At 40.7% G+C, this 22302-nt stretch overlaps 1 protein-coding gene across 1 annotated transcript; it reads left to right on the top strand.

Moving 5' to 3' along the window:
* The first annotated feature begins 6996 nt into the window (after positions 1 to 6996).
* Positions 6997 to 22302, top strand: LOC139305897 (protein O-GlcNAcase). Its single transcript, XM_070929847.1, has 17 exons — positions 6997 to 7036; positions 9587 to 9638; positions 12711 to 12808; positions 13091 to 13221; positions 13319 to 13490; positions 13617 to 13715; positions 14979 to 15248; positions 16798 to 16884; positions 17187 to 17662; positions 17758 to 17932; positions 18633 to 18689; positions 19109 to 19194; positions 19275 to 19379; positions 19589 to 19680; positions 19807 to 19996; positions 21487 to 21646; positions 22166 to 22302. Exons 1-17 carry the CDS (start codon positions 6997 to 6999, stop codon positions 22300 to 22302), a joined length of 2427 nt encoding a protein of 808 aa, XP_070785948.1.

Raw genomic sequence — 22302 nt, 5'->3', positions numbered from 1 at the left:
ATGCTATAAGAAAACTCACCCTTGTAGCACACAAATCTTCGTGTGTTGCTGCACTCACTGTCTCCCCACGAGCCAAAGTATGGACTCCCAGTAATAAGCTCCACACAGTACTGCTGTCCGTTAAGATTGTTGGGCTGTCCAGTGTACCACTTTCTAAACTCTGTCTCTCCTTCATCATAGAAGCTGCTGTTACTCAGGGACCATCTCCAGCTGTTAAGCAAATCATCATAGAGACCTATCCAAGCCTTGCCTGTTAAAAAAGATAAAACAGCTGGAATTAAAAAAGTGCTAAATTGATTTTACTAAACATCACCTAAATTAACTACTCTACTTTTCATTGAGGGTTAGTTTAGCTTTGTTGTTCTTTCACATTCCACATGATCATATTTTATGAATTTAACTAATTATAACAGGCGTATCAAAAACTTGGTTGTTGCCTGGCTGTTGTGTGTTTCTAGTTACATAAATATACAGTATTCCAATATTGAGAACTTGCCCGTGTAGCTCGATGTGGTGTCGAAAACGGCACTGACGTCAGCTGCGTTTTCTATGGTGGCCAGGTCAGTGTAGACCTGTCTGCAGAAGCTCTGAGCTTCAGTCCAGTTCAGTGGCGTACTCACAAAGTGGTACTGACGAGTTTGAGCAGAGGCAACATTGACCAGTGCTCCTAAAACAAAGCATATTCAGTTTTATTACTTACTTTTTTTTATAAAGCATGTAGACTTTCTATGTTCTTTTACAGTGAACATGAAGAGGCACTATGCATCAGGGTGTGTGTTACTGTGGGGTTTTACAACACTTTTTCCTCATTGATGAGATTTTTGTACGCCAACTCTAATCTGCAAGCAGTTTGACAACAGCAGGAGTTTAAATATTTTTGTATTTGTTCATACTAAGAGCTATTGAGATGAATTTATACCTAAGTTTCTAATTCCTCTTTTTTTTTTTTTTAAAGGAGTGAGTAAACGTGAAGAAATATCTGTATGACTGTTTGATTATGATTACATTCACAGTGTTCAAAATGAGTTGAGACATATGGTACACACCTTCCTCTCTTCCTATTGTATTATCTATTCATTGAGTTTCTTTGTCACTGTACCATAATCTTCATTTTTGACTATGATACCCTACAGAAAACAACATTTTATGGTCTTGGAACTCCTGCCCTGAACACCCGTGCAGGGAATATATGCATTATATTACACAAGTGATGAATTAACAAACATTAGAACAATTTCATTTTGTCATTTTAAGCATTTTCTGTCTTATAAGTTGTCCAGTTCTACCCAATGCAGAAATACTACAATACAGCACTGACTGAAGACTTTAAGTTGCTTTAAATAGACAGCCAGAATAATCAAACAAGAGGCACCAACCTGTGAGCACAAAGATGATGAGCCTGAAATCCATGAGCTACACCTTTGAAGAAAATGCATTTGAAAAGATACATAATGTTAATTAATTCCTACTAAAATGTGTAAACCAACTCTACTTATCTTTCATATGAGATACATGTGGATATATACAGTATATAGATGACCAATACATTTCCTTGCAGAATATGGTAGTTATTGATTCTACTTACTATTATCTCTTTAATCTCTTTCTGCTTAAAAATGCAGGACTTAAAATGTCCCTTGTATGAAAGCTAAGAACTTGTTCGATGTTTATCAGTGCTATGAGTGTTAATAATACGTTCTTGGGGGTGTAAGATTGAGTGAAGAAAAACAGACTCTTCTATGACAACGACAACCTTGCTGCAGGAATCAGGATGTAAACCCTAAACCTGAACATTTTTTGCCTTGTTATGTTTTCCTTTGAAATGCATTGATGCACAGGTATGCGGATCAAACCTAACCTGTGTGCTTAACCTCCTTTGTCTCACACTACACAGCACAGAGCAGTGTCTTTTGTCATATACAGTATAATTCAGTACAATACAATAACAACAACTACTACATAATTTTTATCAAATTCTATTGTTACATAATTGGATTATGTTGAAGTTGTTACACCATCAGTTTCACCAAAACTTCATAAAAGTAACTCTGTAATGTAATATCTTCCTCTTTACAAACATTTACACCCTAGTCTTATAGTTACGTTAGAACAATTCCCTGCTTACCTAAACCCAAGTTGGTCTTCTCATATTGTTGAAAAGTAAATTCCCACCAAAATAATTTCTGCTACACGTACTTATCGTAAAACCTTAGTCTGTAAGAAATGTTGATTAACCAGCCTCTCAATGTTGACAGTACTATGCTTAGAGGAAGCAGTTGCCCAAAAGCTGTACGCCATGGGATTCCCCCCTGCCACTCCCTCACAGTTATGTATCCATGCAAGCAGTGTTAAAACCATTTTCTCATATGAGACCTTCTGATGTGTCAAACTGAACATAATTATCATCATTACTCCTCTCTTTAACTAAAAACTGTTCTGTGTCTTGACGGATTTCTTTTGATTTCTTTTGGTATATTAACAGACATTTTCAGTCACGCCATGTGATTTACCACTGTTGTTTCCTTGTTCCTCTTTGTCATCACGCTGGTTACATTTCAATTTTGCTCAGATTGCAGACTGGTTTTCACCTGGGACACCCCTTCTTATTGGACAAATTATGGTGTTCTGTGACGAGGTTAGGAGTTACTTTGTCTCCTTATGAACTACATGCCTACTAAAACACTACTTTTGTGGAAAACACCTTCTAAACATACTGTATTACATTATACAATGCATCTATGATTCCTGATCAATTTACCATCAACAAATTATTATGATATGTACATAATGTTTAGTAGCAGCTCTGAATGGGAGTCTCCATTTTTATATTAATTTCAGACATAATCACTATCACTGTCCAGTGTGCACATATTAAGATTTGATGCAGACTCATATTTTTGTAGTTTTAGTAACGCTTCATAAATCGATGTGACATACTGTATGTAACTGTGAACTTTACAAATTAAAAATTTGTATAACAGACATAAATGTCAGTTATGGTCTACTGCCTCATGTGGTTACGACTGGGACTGCCGCCTCACCAGTCAAGGTGACATGAGAAGAGCTCCCCTCTCCTACTCTTGTAAAGTGGGAGATCAGAGGTCAAGGTCAGCCACAGGAGTCCCCTGAAGCTTGAGGGGATTCACTGTCTTGCTTAAGGATACTAAGGGGTTTAATCAACTGACTGCACAATGGTCTGTGAAGGCGACAAACCACCCTGCATCCTAATGCTGTCTTGATGTCTTGATGTTTTCCTCTGTCTATTCTGTACTTACCCTGTTTGGGTTGTTGGCCAGGTTACTGAAGCAAGGACGGTCTACCCATGATTCATGTAAGCCAACTCGTTCTGCAATTTTGCTATACTGGCAAGAAGCTTCTGCTTTGGGTCCTGACACACTCACAGAGACAGACATACATAAATAAAGATGGATGGATTATTTATTTTTTGATCAAGGAGCACAGGTTTCAGTCAAGACGTTTTGCATTAAACAAGTCATGCTGGGAAAGAGATGTAGTTTGCATGAGCTTTTCAAGGGGAGAAATCTTTACACTACGTATGGCCAGCTCATGTTCCTTTCTAAATGTTCTCAATTTAGGCAAATACTGGTAGGTTAAAGCATGGATATAAATACAGTTTGGTGCCTTTGTGAAAATCTAAATACATGCTACTATCTTTAATCCTACTGTTTTTTTCCACCTATAAACATAGCAACTTCCAAAGCCAGTAAAAAAAATCAACACATCAAATCAGGCCAGGTCAGGTTTTACAAGGATGTACACACCTTTTGTCAGCACATCCTGTTTCTGTTTCAGGTAAACACACTCCATAGTTACTTGATCAGGGGCATCTTGAAAGTAGTTGTCATGACAATACATGGGTAACTTACTGTATGCATACGTTCTTATTTTTATGAATGTTAGCATTATACATACCTGTATACAAACATGACCTACCTACATGCTCTTAAATCAAGACTTACAGTGAGCCAACAGGTGTATGTAGCATGCTAAAATCAATCACTGCTTATCTGGTTTGAGCACTCCTCTATATAGTGAACTTTACAGTAGTGAACTACACTGTGTAATCATGCTAACTGTACCATAATTCACAGTTAGCTCTCCTCAGACACGAAGTGCATTTCATTGCTAGCACTTCTGCTCCATCCTGCTAGCAGCCCCCAGCACTGGCATGTTAAAGGATCTGATTACTACCACAGTAATCCCATATCAGCCATCCAACAAGATACAAATTGTAGGCAGTGTGATAATATCAGTGTCATCTAGTGCACATTCTTAAATACATTTTCAAACTAATTTTGTGTATTTAAAAAAACTTGAAACATATTTTAGGCTGTTACACTAACCAGGTTTCCACTGTGAGAAATGAACCTGACCTACTATCAGTTCACCCTCTGATGCGGCACTGGTGTAATTTAATTTAATTCCAGCAAGGGGTGCTCAAAGTCAGATTTTTACAGCAGCCTATTAATTCACAGTGATACCATAGTAAATGTACAAAGGTGATATACACATATCCCACCGTAAATGTATTTGTTAGGCTACAAACACATACTACAAATCAGTATGAGTGTAAGTGTACAACAATGTGTAAAAAACTGTGTTTCACAGAGTATTATAATACAAAGGGCAGAAAGTAAGACAGCATTATAGCCTAATCATTTCATAAACATACAGTTTTAGGCCTATAATCCTGACAGCTTTCAAAACAGTCACCTGGAAAATATTTTGTTGTTACATTAGCAGTGTTTATTTTTTCATGCATCCAGAGAACAGATAAAGATCAACCACCCCACCCACACGCTCTCCACATCTCAAAATTCGCAGAATGATTAAAATATTAAAAATTAGGCTGTAACGAAATGGCCATTGAGTATGATGATCAAGCACAAACACACACCATTCTCCTCTGGCTTGCAGGAGGCCAGTGCGCCTGTGCGGACAGGAGACTGGAAGCGGAGGCGGATGCTGCCTTCACGGCTACCGGTATAATCTGAATTATGTGGAAAAAAACACTGACACCACAAATAGAGAAGGTGGGCAAGTGAGCAAGTCGGCATTTTCTCTGAATGGGGACTTGTCATGATGGAAAAATGGTTGCGATATAGAACTGCTGTCACAGAGAAACAATTGAAAAGAAGTAGCGTTATTTTTACTGTATACTGTTAGCACAGAACCAATTATAGCCACTTTTATTGAATGAATTAACGATATGAGTGAAACAATATTACATTTATGTTGAACACATTTGAAATGCTGTATGGGACTAAACTGTGATATTAAGATATTGACAACTGCCTATTTTCACTTAAAATCTTCATATCTAACGTTAATGCTAATTGTTAAGTTATATGTGAATGTCAAAGAAAACCTGTTATTAATGTTTAAGCATTTCTACCCTGTAACGTTAGTGTAGTGTTCTGTTTTTGCTATATCATGTTTTATTAACTACATTAAACTATAATCTATAAAATGTTTCAATAAAAAATGAAATACACTTTTAATCAACATTACACACTTTCTAATGTTATGTTATGGAACAATTAGCTAGGCTATTGTAGCCTAATGTTAGTCAACACTTGACTTAGCAACTCAAAATTTTAAATTAACATGAACATGAAATTACTATGTTTAATAGCTAATGTAAAATGGCGTGCTTAACTTTGGTGTTAGAAGTAAACCCACTTCAACAGTTAAACTAACGTTACCTTCCCAGCACTATGAAAATTTAGCAAATAAGCTAGCTGGTGGAAAGCTCAACATTAGCGCTAGCTAACGTCTGCTAATGTTACACAAAGCTAAAGACTAAGATGTTTTCCAGAAGAGTTGGTAAGGACTAAACAGAGGTGGGCCCGTGAATATTGGACTTACATTTGTCAGGTAGCCAGAAATACAACTTCAACAGGATGATAATGTTGCTCTGTGTATGCTGAATAATTATGTAGCTGTTATGTTTACAGTTAATGCTAGCTAACTTCAACTATGCCAGGGCTGCCTGACCGCTTGCTTTGTAGTTCTTCTGCCCCCTGCGGGCCAAATAGGATAATGCAGCCAGGAGGAACAGCACAGGTGTAACATTCAGGGTGACTCTGTTCCATTACGCGTCTCATTAAGCCAGTCCAGTAAGACAGCGGACACAATACCAGCCGTTATTAATAACGTTATTAGATAGGCTACACCTGTGCTTTTCTTGCTATTTCAAAATGTCTGCCATGAAAAGGGTCTATTGCCCTGCCTTTTTGTTTCCTAGTGATTTTTTACATTCCCACAGCACAAAGAAATTCAAGGGCGAATTAATTAAAAAAAATACAGTGTAACAGATCAAATGACAAAGCAGTATCATAGTTTTTTTTTTTTTTGGGGGGGGTCTCCACTCTAGTCAGACAGCTTACTTATTATAATTGTGTTCCCCTTTTATGCCTATTAAAAATGTTAATAATATCCTACTGATATTTTAGTGTTTTATTCTGTATTATATACCTTTTTTTAATTTTACGGTCCTGTGGTCTTTTTATTTTAGCATATTTTATTGTTTCACTCTGTAGTTTTATTGTAAATTAACTTACCTTTGTTTAGGCAGCCTAAGTGCTTTACAAAGTTATTCATTTTCATTATTATATTGCATGAAACCATAACAATAAACATACAGGTCTGTCACTACAGTATACAGTAGGATAGGCTTATATCTATGTTAAATTCGCAGGGTGACTTTTGTAATTATTATTATTATTATTATTATTATTTTTATGAGCGTTAAGTGCTCGAAAGCGGAAGCTTCCCCTGAGCACGTGAACGCAGCACGAGAGCTCCAGCGATGTAGAGAGAAGGAGAGGGAGAGGAGGAGGTGGAGGCAGATCGAGGAGAAGCATGAGGAATATCCCCGGTATCTAAGCTGACAGACGGGAGGAGCATCTTGCCTTCTCTCGCTCGTTTGAGGCCCGACTGGAAGCGGAGGGAGGCAGCGGGGCTGAGGACAGGATGGAGGAGAAGAGGCAGTTTCTTTGTGGGGTGGTGGAAGGTAAGAGCGGCCGACTTCATAACTGACCTCCTGTCAGATCATGTGATTTTTTCTTACCTCCGGGGGATGATTTTGAATAGACTACCGTTTGACCTACATTTCAGCATTGTTTTGTCGCTTACCCTGGCTAAAGGGGGGCGTGAGAGTGGTGGTATGTGCATGAACACTGACGTAGGTAGGATGTAAAGGTCTTTATGAGATGATGTGGTGGTGATCAGCAAGGCTTGAAGTGGAGATCAGAGAGCAGGCGGGGAAAAGCATTCAATAATGTCTGGTTCAAAGGCTGCAGACTAAGGAGAGGAAATACTCTGGATAATGGCTGGTAGTAATGAAGATGATGATGGAGATGATGATGATAATGATCCTAATGGTGATGAAGATGATGGTAATGGTGGAAATGAAGATGATGTGATGATATTGATAATAATATCAATGGTGATAATGGTGAATGTGAAGATGATTAATTATGATGATGTTGTTTGTGATGTTTGTTGGGATGGCATGACTGTCGTGATGATGATGGAGATGCTGTGACAGAGGATGCGAAGAAGAACGCTGTAATGATGATGGTAATGGTGATTGTAATGAAAGAAAACAAGGAGAGGACAATTTGTGGGATGAAAATGAACAAATGCCAATGAAGAGTACTGTTGATGTTGGAAGTGATGGGGATAATGGTGATGATAGTGATGATGATGATGATGAGGATAATGATGATAAAGAACAGGAGGAGATAACAACACTAGCAGCAGTGCTAATAATAATACAGGTTACAGCTACAGGTTATGACAATGACAAAGCAGGATACACACTAATTACTGCAGAAAATTGTGAAGGAGAAGAAGAAGAAGAAACTGATGATGATAATTGCAAAAGAAGGAAGGGGATTATTGTTATCCTTCATGCACCCTCTCACCTCACAACCACACATACACACAATATGAAGAAATTATGCTGCAAATATGTGTCTGATTATATGTTGCAAGTATAGACCCTAAAAATCTACGGAAATATTGTTTTACATGTAATTCAATCTGAAGGATTTCTAATGTTTTTTCACAAGACAACAATAATGACAATCATATGCATTTAATATTCATTTAATGTACATTTTTGTTCGTACTGTTCATGAGAACAGGAGATGAATCTCATCATTTCTGTCACCTGTGAATCTCTGAGTCAGCAAAAGACAAAAGTTAGGTAGTCATGATACCACACTATATCATGATAGTGGTTATCATGGAGATGATTGTGTGATTTTATGTGATCACAAAGTGGCAGAAATGTGGCTTGTCAAAACATCTGGTAGTGGTGAGAACAGATCTACAGTATATGCTGCTAAAATGAAGTGGAAATGTGCCTGTCATCTTTATAACTAACAAACATATTCACAGATTATGTTTTTGATTAATCGAGTAAAGTGAGAGAAAAGTGGCGATTGTTTGTTAAAATGGTTTTAAATTGAAATAAAACTTACTAAAATGTTTTGTCAGTTTCAGCACTGGTCTGTTTGTCCAGCGTCTCAATGTTTCAGCTCTATAATTCTTAGCTAATCCGGTTTCATGGCCCTTTGGGATGTGTTTAATATGGAAATTCATATCGCAGTGACAACACACACACACACACACACACACACACACCTTATTGCAAATTCTTGGAACCTCTCAAACCTGTGTGTTTCTCAGTTCCATGTGGTGGTATCCAACAGAGTTAGTAATTGGGTCTGGCTTAGTGGGGAGCACTCTGCAGGACACACACACACACACACACACACACACACACACAAACACACACGCAGGTACACATGTCATACACACGCACACCAGAATACACACTCCCCACGGGGCATGCAGGAGCAGTCTGGATTTTTAGTCGATCCGATTTACTTCTCACTATGACCCACTTACTGTACACACACACACACACACACACACACACACACACACACACACACACATATTGCAGACTTATTCAAAAAACACAAAGGAGGGAGAGGGACACTGGAGATGCTCCCATTTCTAAAAATAGAAAATGTGATGGAGAGTGCAGCTGGAGATGAATTATGTCTCTGCCAAACACAGAGGGGATGTGACTAAGTAAGCACAGGAAGAGCTCGCATCCTTTTATGTTCCCATCCATACTGTACTGTCGCTGTAGTGTCCTCTAACAGTGTCCAGTCGCTGATAACTGTTCACTTTGTGAGTCATTGCTGCAGAGCTGGGAACTAAAAGATTGTACAGAGAACAATATGATGTGATGTATGGTATGGAATGCCATGGTGCATATTCAATGATCACGCTCACATGTCTGTTTACATACAATATATACAGACACAAACACACACGGTTATTTACTGATCAATAGAAAATAAATGTAATGCGTCAAAAAGGATTTCCACAAACTATTAATGCATTTAATAGTAAACAGTTCTAGAAAGGTGTCCCCTGCATGGCCTTGTAGAACTAATCAATAGGTGTTTCATTATGTCAGTGATCATGTGTGTCTGAAGGTGTGGATTTATAGTGACATGTCTGCACCCATTCTCTGCAGGTTTCTATGGGAGGCCTTGGTCTATGGATCAGAGGAAAGTTCTCTTCCAATGGTAAGTGTGCCACTACTGAAGTTTGTAAACTGTAAGGAACCTGTACTGTATGTATGTGAGCGCAGGTGTCAATGCATATGTCTTGTTAACCTGGTCAGTTTGTTGTTGTTGTTCACATGAATAGCGTGAGCTCAGGAGCTACTAACCTGATGCCTGCTGGCTAAATCCAGATCAAATCACGCCTCTATCTCAGTGCAGAACTGAGAGAAATCACTGAGGCAGAATGACTCCATAGCAAAGGGCAGGCTCATCGTCAGTCCTGAGGCTCGGCCATGGATGACGGGAGGAGGAGAGGGAGGCTGGAAGGATGGAGAAAGAGGATCAAAGATGGGAATGCGGATCATTTGGTTCCATAGATACTGTTGTCAGCCATGCGAGTGACGTGGATGTAGGGTTGTCAATGTTGGTCTGACGGTCATCTCCTGATCCTAATGAATGGTGACCCCCTGACTTTCCCTGTAACATCACTATGAAGTTCACCTTTGTGTTTTTTTTGGAAGTATGTCAACATCTATCAGACGAATTGGCACAACATTTTGTACAGGCATTCATGGTGTCCAGAGAATGAATCCATGTGACTTTAATCACCCCCTGACCTTTCCTCTATCGGCCACATGAGGTTAACATTTATGGTTTTGAGTAAAATGTCTCAACCAATATGGGATGGATTGCCATGAAATTTGGAACAGACATTCATGTTCCCCTCAGGATGAATTGTTATTGTTGTTTTTTCATATAGTGCTATCATCAGGTCCAAATTTCTATATCTGTCATTTTATTTCTAGGTCAATATTTCTATAAAGTACAGCCTCAGCTGTACTTTGTGTTTAGTGCTAATTAGCAAATGTTAACACACTAAACTAAGTTAGACATGGTAAACATGATACCTGCATCCCAGCTTTATCATTGTGAGCATGCTAGCAAGCTGATGTTAGAAGCTAGGTCAAGGCACCGCTCTTTTTTTTCATGCAGAGGCCTTCACACCAGGGAGCTGTTCAGCACAACCACAGTCTTTAGTTGGTAGCCACAGAGTGTGCGGAGCGATACCAGTGTAGTGCCATAAAAGGCTGTCTTTTGCAAGCATCATGACAACAGAAAAATGATGGTCAAAAGCCATTTAAACCAAATAAAATCAACATTCAAGATAATCAAATGTTCCATACTGTATGAGTGCCCCAAGAGACAGTAATCCAATATCAAGGCACCAGGGTCCTGAGCCGAGTCTCTTTGAATCTTGAGTAAACAAAACCAAGGCAGCTCCTTATTGGGACCACCACAACACATCTTCATCTTCATCAACAGTTTCATCAGCTCACAAAGACACACAAGCTCTTTCAGCTTGAATCAGCTCGCAGTGATTTTCTATGACAGTGATCTACAGTAGAATACTAAAAGATGATTTCCAAGTGCAAAACATAGTCAAAGTGCCATTTAAGGCCCAATGACAACAGTGGGTTAAATGTGAACTGATACGCTGTATATACCTTGTAGTTAGCAGGGAACCAATTAATTGTGGGTGACACACTGATCTTACAAATGAGTGGAGGGACACGAATCCCTGTTGGGAACTGTGACACCGTTTTGCAGTTCAACAGCCAATAGTGACGGCCGACTACATCCTGGGAGATAAGATGTTTGTGCTGCTCTTTCCTTTCCACTGCTCTCAAATATACGGACCAAATCATTATAGCACACTGTTCCTGCCCTAATATTTGTAATAAAAACATACAATCAGTTACCATCACCGAGTCACTATAATGTGTCCCTAAACTTAATGGAGTCTGCGGCAACTGGCAAACGACACACTGTGAAACAGGCCATCGCTGCTTTATGAAGAGGCTATGAGGATGAATTTGTCTTCCAAAACTTTTGTCTGTGTAGCAGCAGCTGAATGTGTGGGCTCCAGGTTTATTTATAGAGCGCGCTTTTTTAGACTCAAGGGTCGGGTGCAGGCAATATTCATACGCTGTATGAGTGTTGCATAAGTTTGTCAGAGTAGGGCTGTGGATGTATGTGCATGTGTGTGTGTGTGTCTGATTGTGCGTTTTTTTGAGGGAGGTAGGTTGCAGCTTTGTGGAGGCGACTTACGTACCATCTGTCCAGGAAGTGAAGCAGGGAGAGAGTGGGAACGTAGTCCACCCACAAAATGACAAGGAAGACGAGAGCTGGTCCATGTTCAGAGAGAGAGAGAGAGAGAGAGAGATACAGTACATATTCATATTTTTGTGTATGTGTGTGTGTGATGTAGATATTGTTTCACTCCTAGTACTATGCTCTATTTATAATTCAGGAGGTCATTTCCTGTAACAGAGGCGGCCATGGAGCCCCACGATCGATACAGTGGGTCTATTTTCTTGCTGCTTGTTGTTTTTCTGTTTTTTCCCCTCCTTCTGTCCTTGCCTCTCTCTGAGCTCCTAAAAGCTCAAGCTGTGGCTTCAAACTGTGGAAAAGATGGATGAAATGTATATAACAAATACATCAAGTGATAGATTCTATTTTCAAAGCATGTGAAAAATGATTTGCAGAACTACTGCAAACTTCTTGCACTCTGACAGTTAAACAAAAAATCCTGTTCACTGTTGATCACTTGTATTCACTTTATTTATGATCTTTTAGTCCTCGGACCTTCATCACCAGACTGTAAAGAAACAAATTCAAATAAGATCGAAATGTGAGCTACAATGTAAGGACAGAGATATAGGAGAGTAAAATAGCAGCTATAAGGACAACATTAGAAAAATCTAGTGATTAAAAACTCTTTGTAAATCTTTATTAAACCTGCTTTAAGAAATCATTTCAAAAGTGAGCAGTTTGCAGTTTGGACAGAAAAAAACAGAGCCCTTTCGGACTTGAGAATTTCATACTTTAAGTTGGTCAAAAAATGCTTGAATCAAAAAAATGTCGGTAAATGCTCAAAGTATTTGGCAAAAACAAAATACATTCTAACAAAGCAACTGTATATAAAAAATAAACCGCAGTGATAATGGATGTTTTTTCCCCTTGTTGCAGATTCACAGATTTAACAATGAAATGACTTAAAGTAACATGTTGAGTAACATGTTCCCTCCCCAGGATGCAGCATTGGGGGTTGAACACCTACCTGTACGGCCCAAAAGATGACCTGAAACACAGACTGTTGTGGAGAGAAGTCTATTCTCCTGAAGAGGAGGGTAAGAGCATCATATTCATCCATCTATCCATCTTTCAATATATCTATTCAACCATCCATGCACCCATTTGTGCTTCCACGTTTTCCTACTAAGCTATAGATATAAATTTCACGTAATGTGGAACTATGTTTTGGAGAAACATAAAATTGAGATTCAAGAGAAACTAATGTGATATGAGGAGTCTGGTGATGTTTATCATGCAAACACTGGCCAATGTGTCTCATTTTGTCTCACTTTCAATTTCAAATTTCCTCTCCTCTCCTCTCCCCCTCCTCCTTTCAGCTCAGCTGCGTACTCTCATAGTGGAGGCCCAGTCGAGAGACCTGAGGTTTGTTTATGCCCTCTCTCCTGGTCAGGACATCGTCTTCTCCTCTTCCTGTGACTTGACACTGCTCAAACGCAAGCTGAGACAGGTACATGACACAATGAAATAATAAATACTGCAGGAATGGAACTTTCGGGGATGTGAGTTTCTTTGTCTCTCACATAACCTCATCTCTCTGTCTCCAGGTATCAGACCTGGGTTGCCAGGCATTCGCCATTCTGTTTGATGACATCGATCACTCCATGTGTCAGGCCGACAGCGAGGCCTTTTCTTCATTCGCCCATGCTCAGGTCACTGTAACCAATGAGATGTATCGGTTCTTGGGGGAACCACCCGTCTTCCTTTTCTGCCCTACAGGTAGGAGTGCTGAACTGGGTTGAATTGAAATGTTTGTTTGTCTACAGAGCCGTGTAAAATGTGACATGGGCAGATTTTACATTAAGTTTGATGATGAAATATACGTCTCTTTCTCTCTCCCTGTAGAGTACTGTGGTTCTCTGTGTTCTCCCAGTATATCAAAGTCTCCCTACCTGCAGACAGTTGGAGAGGACCTGCTGCCCAACATAACTGTGATATGGACAGGTGAGACAAATACACATGTTAGCATGAATATTAAATATTTGATTGATGCACTAATTGAACTAATTACAATCAAACACTTAAAATCAAACACTTCACAACGGTCTTCTTTACTACACTGTATAATGTTGCTCTTTTCTCACAGATATAAACCTTTAAGTCTTAAAGTCTTTAAGTACACTTTCTTGTTTTCTGTTTTATAGCCTCATTAGTTGACCTGCAATCTCTTGGCTAATAACAACACACACACACACACACACACACACACTGGCAAAACACAAATGCAACTAAGTGCAGGCACCATTCCACACACAACCTCCTCCAAAGACCAAAAAACCCTTTAGGTGCACATGCGCCCACACACATATGGAGGTACAGTGGAAACACACACATGTACAGACATTATCGAATACTTATTTTTCTACCTCAGAAGCAATTCGTTGGGAGCCGCTTCATTGTTGTAACATGATAGTTAAATATTTTTTATCAGTAATGTAAACTACATTGTGAACTACAGCTTTTATGCTAATTTTGCACTTTCCCTAGTCAACATTACAGGGTAGGCAAAGCAAACCTTCCTGAGCACATATATTGTACACACTGTATACTTAACCAGTTTTTCAGTCGTTGGGGTTTGTTTATTCCATGTGTGCTGGAGCATTGGCAACACCTGCCTTCATTTGAATTAGGACAGCAGAAGTACGTCCGGGAGGCCTATCTGAACAAAGACCGCATGTAAAACATGCAACAAAGCTATTCAAGAAAACATGCACAGTCACAGTGTCATGAACAAGTAAGCATCTTGTGAAACCTGATGGTCCACCTATTCAGAGAAAACATTTTCCTCTTGCAGCAGTCAGTTTGTTTCGTTATGCTTCGGTAGGCTCTCAGAGCATGAGTACCTGATGGTTGTCAGATGTTAATAACCATCTTCATACTTGAAATGAGCAAATGAGTAGCAAACCTTTTAGCAAAAATTGAGGGTTGTTTCAGTTTTGATTTTATAAAGTTTGCAGTCATACATCTTCAAGTAGCCTTAGTGAGGTCCTTTGGTGAATGTTGAGATTTTAATGGCGTTATTCTTTCTTGGGTAAGAGAACCAAAAATAAAGGGAAATCTCTCCAAAAGACACTGATGGGTCTGAAAGTGCCTTAGGAACAGGGAGAGAACAACATATTTATTTCAGTCTCCTGTGGTCTCAGACCTGTTTCTCAAAACTTTAGGCTTCCACTTGTCAACCTTTTCCCTTCATTGTGGGTCCCGCAGGCAGTAAGGTCATCTCGAGGAAACTGTCTGTGGACTGCCTGGCCGAGGTGGAGTCTGTCCTTCAGCGGCCCCCGCTCATCTGGGACAACCTGCACGCTAATGACTACGACTCCAGACGTCTCTTCCTGGGGCCTTTTAAGGGCCGAGAGCCTCAGCTGAGGAGCCACCTGAGAGGCCTGTTACTCAACCCCAACTGCGAGTTTGAAGCCAACTACATCCCTCTCCATTCACTGGGAAGCTGGTACAGAGCCGGAAAAGAGGAGAGGAAAGGTGAGGGGATCGGTGGAGGCGCAGAAAAGCAAAAGGATTAATGAGCAGTTGGAAGCAGCAGTGATGAGACAGGAGATGTCCCGAGTTAATAAACTGATATTGGCTCTGCCAGACCTGAGCCATGTACAGTTAGTCTCATTGCTTCCTGGAGAACAGTTTAATAAGCCGATGTTGCTTGGTAACTAATGCAATTTTAACCACCAGGCAGAAATTTGTGTGATATTACTTAACAAATAAATGAACTTGTAGGAATTAAAGCTCCATCTGTTGTTCTGGACAAAGTTACTTATTAGACTTTCAGCTACAGTTACACAGAATAAAAATATCTCCCTAATACTTTGCACAATTCACCAACATCATCAGTCTTCATCTGCTTCATCTCACAGCAAAGTGGATCTATTTTCAGAAATAATTGAGAGATCTTAGCTTCACGATTCATTTAGTCCGTCTATTTCACACAAAGTGGATATACTCCTGAGGTTTTATATTTGAAGTGTACTGTAAGACTTTGTGTTGATAGTGGAGCTGTAATAGTTCTTGCCTCACCTTAATTTGACGCTTGGTTTGTATTTATTGCATTTAAATGTATTATGACAGTGAAATACACAAGAACACCGCCAGAGAAAGAAAACAAGGAAACAGTTGTGTGGGAAAATGTAGGAGAGAGAACCACTGTAACGTCCGATGTTATTCTGAAGACCGAGTGGGGAGAGGGTTGTGATGGAGGAAGAAAGGAGAAGAAGGAAGGACAAAGGAAGGTCTCTCTGTGGAGGTGAAACAAGGCGGAGGGCTGGAGGAGAAATGGGCTTTAAGGGAGGGGATGAGAAAAGAGATGAAGGGCAGGCTGTGATGTGGATGGAAATGGAAGAGGAATTTTAATGATTACATGGGAGGGAGGGGGATGGGGTGTTGGTAGCATTAGAAGTAATTACTGGATTCAGTCTTTTTGTGTGAGAGGGAACTAACTTCATGATTTCTAGTACGTTTCAAATTTGACTAAAATAATATAAAACAGGATTTTTATGGAGCTGGAAGAATGACAGGTTTGAGTTAGGATCAGAGTTGAGATTAGACATGTAAAAGAGTTTTTATGTTTAGCATTTAAGCATCGAGCTGAAGTTGATCTCAGTATCAGTTCTTAAATTTTCCTTGTCATGTTTAATTCTCTGCAAAACAGCCTTTGCCAGTGTCTTAATTCCCACAGGCAATTTTCCAAATAGACACATGACATAATATTGCAGTATTTCCGGAGTATGTTGGCAAAGCAACAATTCCAAATGTCATGTTTCAGTGTAAAAGTATATTTTCTCTGTTCTGTTTCTCCACTCACACAAAGGTGTGTTTCTTCTTTTCTACTCGTGCATTAATATTGCACACCACAAAGAGGTATGTGTGGGTAGGTTTGTCCACCAAAACATGTCCAACTGGAATGCTATGACCACCACAGGCTGATTATGTAAAGGGACTTGAGAGTGGTTTTCTGCACTGTGTACTGTATGAATGTGTAGTTTCCTCATATATAATTACATAATTGTTGTATACTCTCTAGATGAGGAGTGTGAATACTGTCCTGATAGAGCTCTGTCCGCTGCACTACGTGATTGGATGGAGGAACTCAACCAACCACTACAAGCAGGTAAAACATTGTAATTTGGTACTGTGCTGTGTGTGTGTGTGTGTGTGTGTGTGTGTGTGTGTGTGTGTGTGTGTGTGTGTGTGTGTGCTGACTTTAGACTGGACTCTTCACCTGCTCATCCACTTTCATGACCTTTGAGTGGACCAATCAAATCAATTTTTTACATCATCTGCATTATTTCTGTGCACTGTTAAGCACAAACTGTAATTTTGAAGGTTGTACAACAAAAACATTTTTTGACCAAAGTGTTATATTTTTACTTTAAAACATAATCTGTGTTTGTTTGTTTTTTATCATTACAGGCCGGCAGAGCACACGAGCAGACCAGCGCTCCTCTGCTCCAACATCTCGCTGCAAAACTCCCGATAGGTCCGACTGCTCTTCCACCTTCAGAGGAACCTCATCTGTGGCCAAGCTTCCTGTTTTCCCCCTGAACTCCAGCTCGCCCCCGTCGTCACCCACTAAGGTCAAAGGGGAGAGGGAGGTACGAGAGTTGGAGAAGAAGAAGTCAAACCAGCCTGGTCAACCCAATCAGCAACCTCCAGGATCCAGGCCTGGAGCACCATCAGGCGGAGGCAGGGGACAGAAGGCCCAGGGTCGGGGACTCTGTGGTGGGAAGGGCCTGCTAAGTGAGTCCCAGGTGCGGCTGCTGGTTGGTCTTCATTACCTGCCGCACGAGCATGGCCCATCTGCCCAGAAACTGCTGCAGGACCTGACCTGGCTGAAAGCAAACTGCCACCTGGTCAGCGCTAACAGCAAGAAGGCGCCGCCTCAGAAGGTCAGTGTGTGTCTTGTGTAGATTTCTTGCTGGTGATGATTGATTGTGAGTGATGAGAAGCATGTCACCATTTGTACGTGTATGCACGTCCTCAGATTGATGAGTGGCGTGGCCGGGCCTCTGGGTTCCTGTCCCTGTGTGAAGACATAGCACAGCTCCACTGCAGCGTGGTGGGTGGGGCCAACAGGGCGGTGCTCTATGACCTTTATCCTTATGTGTGGGACCTAAGGAATACAGCTCTGGTGGCTAAAGCATTCATATGCTGGCTGGGTGAGTACAAAAAGAGATAGAGGCAGGAAACTATGGGAATACGGAATAATATAATGTATTTTACTTTACTGCACTACTGTATACTGTGCTGTTACTATTGTCACATTAACTCTTTGCTGTACAATACTGTACTATGCTATTCTTTGATCTATACTAGAATGTACTGTGCCATGCTCTGCTACAGTAAAGTATAGTATAGTATAATATAGTATAGTATTATAGTACTATATTATACTAAACTATGTTAAAGTATAGCATAGCATAGAATAGCATATCATAAAAGATCTTAGTATAGTATAGTATAGCTAACCAGCAGTATACTATACTATACTACCCTGTAATACTCTGCTAGTACTGTATTGTATAATATACTTGTCATATGCTAAGTGCTATACTACCCTATAATACTTTGCCTATAGTATAGTATGATAATAGCAGTATAGTCTAGTATAGCATAGCGTAGGATCGTATCAAATGGTATACCAGTATGTAGTATATTATTTTATTCTACTCTATAATACACTATAATACTAGTAGTAGTTATGCTATACTACTTAATAATACTTTTCCTAGTATAGTATAGTGTAGCATATACCAGTAGTATGCCACTGTATGCTATACTATGCTCTTATATTCTTTGTTATAGTATACCATACTATATACTACAATCTAACCCCACCCACTCACCTATCTCACTCAGATGGACGAGTGTTGAGTGACAGCTCCACCCTGGGCACCTGGAGGAACTGCTTCCACTGTGAGTAGGCATGACTTTTAAACCCTTTGTCTCCCTGTCTATGCCTGAAACAACTAACTGCAAGTAGCCTCTACTGCACAAACCATTTCTATCTAAAGTATAATCTGCCTGAACAACATCCCATCATTATTTGTCAGCACTAGCTTGCTGGAGCTCAGCAGATAACGGTGAAGTGAGGACTGAACCTCCAGTTATGCTTCAAATATTTATGGCACCCGCATAAAAAACTGAAAAAAAAGTGAATTACCACCAACATTACTTTAGGAGCTGTGAGGCTGTAAAACACTGAACTTTTATGCTGGCGTGAATATTTAAAGCTGAGTTAACTGTGCAATCGTTTTCCATCAACTTTTGTGGCTTTTCATTGGCTCTAACCACATGATGTCACCAGACTGACGTTTGATTCTCGTCCGTGTTAGGGTGTGGGAAGACCACAGGGGCAGATCTACTGGGAATGGAGTCTGAGCCATGGGTGTTCAAAGGGGGCGTGTCTGGGGAAGTGCAGGTAGGTGTATAACATTTCTCATGGATTCTGTAAAATCAACAATCATTTTATAACTGCCTAATGTGTATGTGTGTTTGTAGATGCTTCTCCCAATAGGCAACAGCAGTGAAATCTTCACTCATCCTCCTCCTCTCTTCCCTACCTCTCGTCTCTATGACATCAGGCCCTACCACAGCAAGGACAAGGTAGGAGGAGTCCCACCCACACATGTTATTGTTTCACACATACACCAATGACAATGATGGAAGTCAAAGAGGTGCATTTAAGATCTAGCTCAGCATTTTCACACTGGTGTGGGGAAACATATGGCCTAATAGACTGGGGCATGAAATCACAGCCATCTTTCAAAACGCTGATATTTTTCACATTATTTTTTCATTTTGTGTGTGTGAAGGTGGAGTTGTATCGGATGGTGCGCCAACTCCACCTGAGGACTCAGGGGGGCCAAGAGTCCAGTTCTGCTCACCCAGATGTCATAGGAGACAGGTGTGTGTTTGAGAGAGAGAGAGAAAGAAAGAGGAGACAAAGTAATCTTCTGCTTTGGAAAACATTCCCGCAGTGGATTATTAGAATACTACATTCACATATTTTTAATAGTAATGTCTTTTATAGATGTCTCGGACCGTGCCTGGCGCTGTGCCCCGAGTACAGCTTCATTCTGGAGGATGAGCTGGGTGTGTGCGGCTGCGTGTTGGGCATCTTGGATGTTCGCTCCTTTGCCAAGCGGTGCCAGGCCAGCTGGCTGCCTGCCATGAGGGACAAGTACCCACCCAAAGGGGGCAACACACATCCCAACACACAGGTGAATATGTGGAGAAGAAGAAGCCAAGAAGTCATGAAACATCCTTTTTAATCAGAACTATTCTGTCACTCTGAAGGGCACACACACACACACACACACACACACACACACACACACACACAAAGAGCTATAGACACACAGGTGAAATTATGCACACAAATGTTGGGACATATCGGTACCTGCAGTTACACCATCTGGGTCAGTCTGTGATGGATTAATAACCCGCTGGGACGTGGGGGTAATACAGGTAAACAAACCATAAAAACACACACACACACACACACACACACACACACACACACACACACACACACACACACACACATACACAGATTGGACTGTAAATACCACCAACAGTAGTCTATCTCCACCTCTCCATGTTACTATGGGGTTCTAGTTTCTGTATCAGCAGTGAACCACATAGACATACAAGGACATAGAAAGCAGATTTGGCAATTGTGTTGCCAGGTGCATGTAGTGCAACAGTGGTATAGTCGTAAACAGTAAGAATAGATGGTAGTTATGGTAGTGGTACTACAAATGTGAATAATATGGAGCACTTACCTGAGAATATCTTTGTTGAAATTGGGAGGAGATAACCACTCGGCTGTAGTGTCGCTGTTGCCCATCATGACCAACAGCTGAGGGATCTGAGGCAAAGAGCCAAACAGAGCCGGTGGTGAGCAACAGGGACAGTCACTCCCTGACATCTGTGGAGGATTTATCTGCCCACCATGACACGCGGAGTGCTGTGCGTCATGGTGCACACCGACAGACCTACTTTGGATGACTATCATTGACACTGCAGCCAGGTGTGCGGAGGTAGAAAGAGTTTTCCAGTCCAGGGATTTACTGTTTATCAAAGAGCTGGTAAGCATTTGAATGGCGTCTGTTCCTGCTTTATTAGACATGGGAACATAACACCAGTGTTTTATGTAATTAGTTATTACCGTAAGTTTTTTCTTACTTATACTTTCCTTCCTCATAAATCTGACTTCCCTTTATTGTATCTTTTTTATGACTTGGAAACTTGGGAGAGAAAATCTCCCTGCTAGCAAATTCTGATCCAGGAAAAACTGCTCACCAGCTCCTCAGACAGCAAGTACATTGGACTAATCACAGGTTGTTGTTAGGTTGCTGGGTAACATGAAAGTACTCTGGTCTGATGAGTTTTTATATGACACTTATTTAGCTGATGCTTTTGACGCTTCCAAAGTGACTTACAATAAATGTTTCATTTAGAAAAATACATTTCAATGGGGAGCTTGTCCCATCAGTCAGGCATTGCCCATTTGTATCATTTAGTGGCGGTTGTTGGAAACCACAACCACATAGGAATATGCATGGCATACCCTTTCCCACAACCCTCCATCAAACAAGCACTGACAAGCAAAAATGTCCACCACTCAGCAATGAATAGGATGAAGTGAACTTCCAGAACATAACCTATCATCATTGTGAGAATGTCCATGTGTCTCTGCTTTGTGTAGGACTTGATCCAGCTGATGGAGGAGGACCAGGGAGAGTACCCAGACTCTCTCCTCTATCACTTCCCCTCTCAGCTGCGACTGGACGCCCTGCCTGAGCTGGTGGACATCAGCGTCAGCCGCACCCTGCTCACCGCCCTCCTCACTGCACTCAAGGCCAACGGTGAGGACAGGGTGTCCAGTCATTGTATGAGTGTGTATGTGTTACTTCCACTACTAAAAGCTCCATCAACCCTCAGCGCTGATAGAATGAAGGTATATCTGAAATGTTGTGGAAGACATTCACGTACCTCTGCACAGTGTGTGAATACCACATCTGGAGGACTCTCTTGTCGACATTCGCATTAGTGCTCACCGGCTCAAGGCTAAACAGAAGAGCAGAGAAACACGGAGGGTTGAATCAGTCTCGTAATACCACTTAACATACTCCAAGCTGCCTGTAGATGTTTTCATACCATTAAATTTAGTAGTTTTAAAATATGTATTTGCCTGCCTGCTGGGGAGCTGATATTAATCCTGAATGTTGAAATTCTTAAATTTTCTCCAACAGGCATTGTTCTATACACACCTCTGACTTTTCTTTAGAGTGTTCGTTTGAGCATTTGTGTATGCAGCTGGAGAACAAGATCTTCATTTAACTATCTTGAAAAACGTGTTATCCTTTCTTTTTCCCTGTGTGTAGGTTCTCAGGGTGTGTTCTGCGAGGTGCAGCCGACAGACCGTCAGAGGCTGGAGTTTTTGACAAAACTGGGCTTCCTGGAGATTCTCCGAGGAGAAGCCAGGAGCAGAGAGGGAGTGGTGCTGGGGAGGCTGCTCTGA

This window comes from Enoplosus armatus, chromosome 23 (genome assembly GCF_043641665.1).
Source record: "Enoplosus armatus isolate fEnoArm2 chromosome 23, fEnoArm2.hap1, whole genome shotgun sequence".
In the NCBI taxonomy this organism is placed as follows: domain Eukaryota; kingdom Metazoa; phylum Chordata; class Actinopteri; order Centrarchiformes; family Enoplosidae; genus Enoplosus; species Enoplosus armatus.
The sequence above is the reverse complement of the archived record's forward strand: the minus strand, read 5'-3'. Positions and strand labels throughout refer to the sequence as shown.

What these genes read in the sequence shown, in the direction of transcription:
- LOC139305897 (XM_070929847.1), top strand. Translation starts at nt 6,997, where the DNA reads ATGGAGGAGAAGAGGCAGTTTCTTTGTGGGGTGGTGGAAG. An exon ending in TCAAACGCAAGCTGAGACAG is followed by an intron (nt 13,222 to 13,318) that starts GTACATGACACA and finishes CTCTGTCTCCAG; the next exon opens with GTATCAGACCTGGGTTGCCA. An exon ending in CATAACTGTGATATGGACAG is followed by an intron (nt 13,716 to 14,978) that starts GTGAGACAAATA and finishes TGGGTCCCGCAG; the next exon opens with GCAGTAAGGTCATCTCGAGG.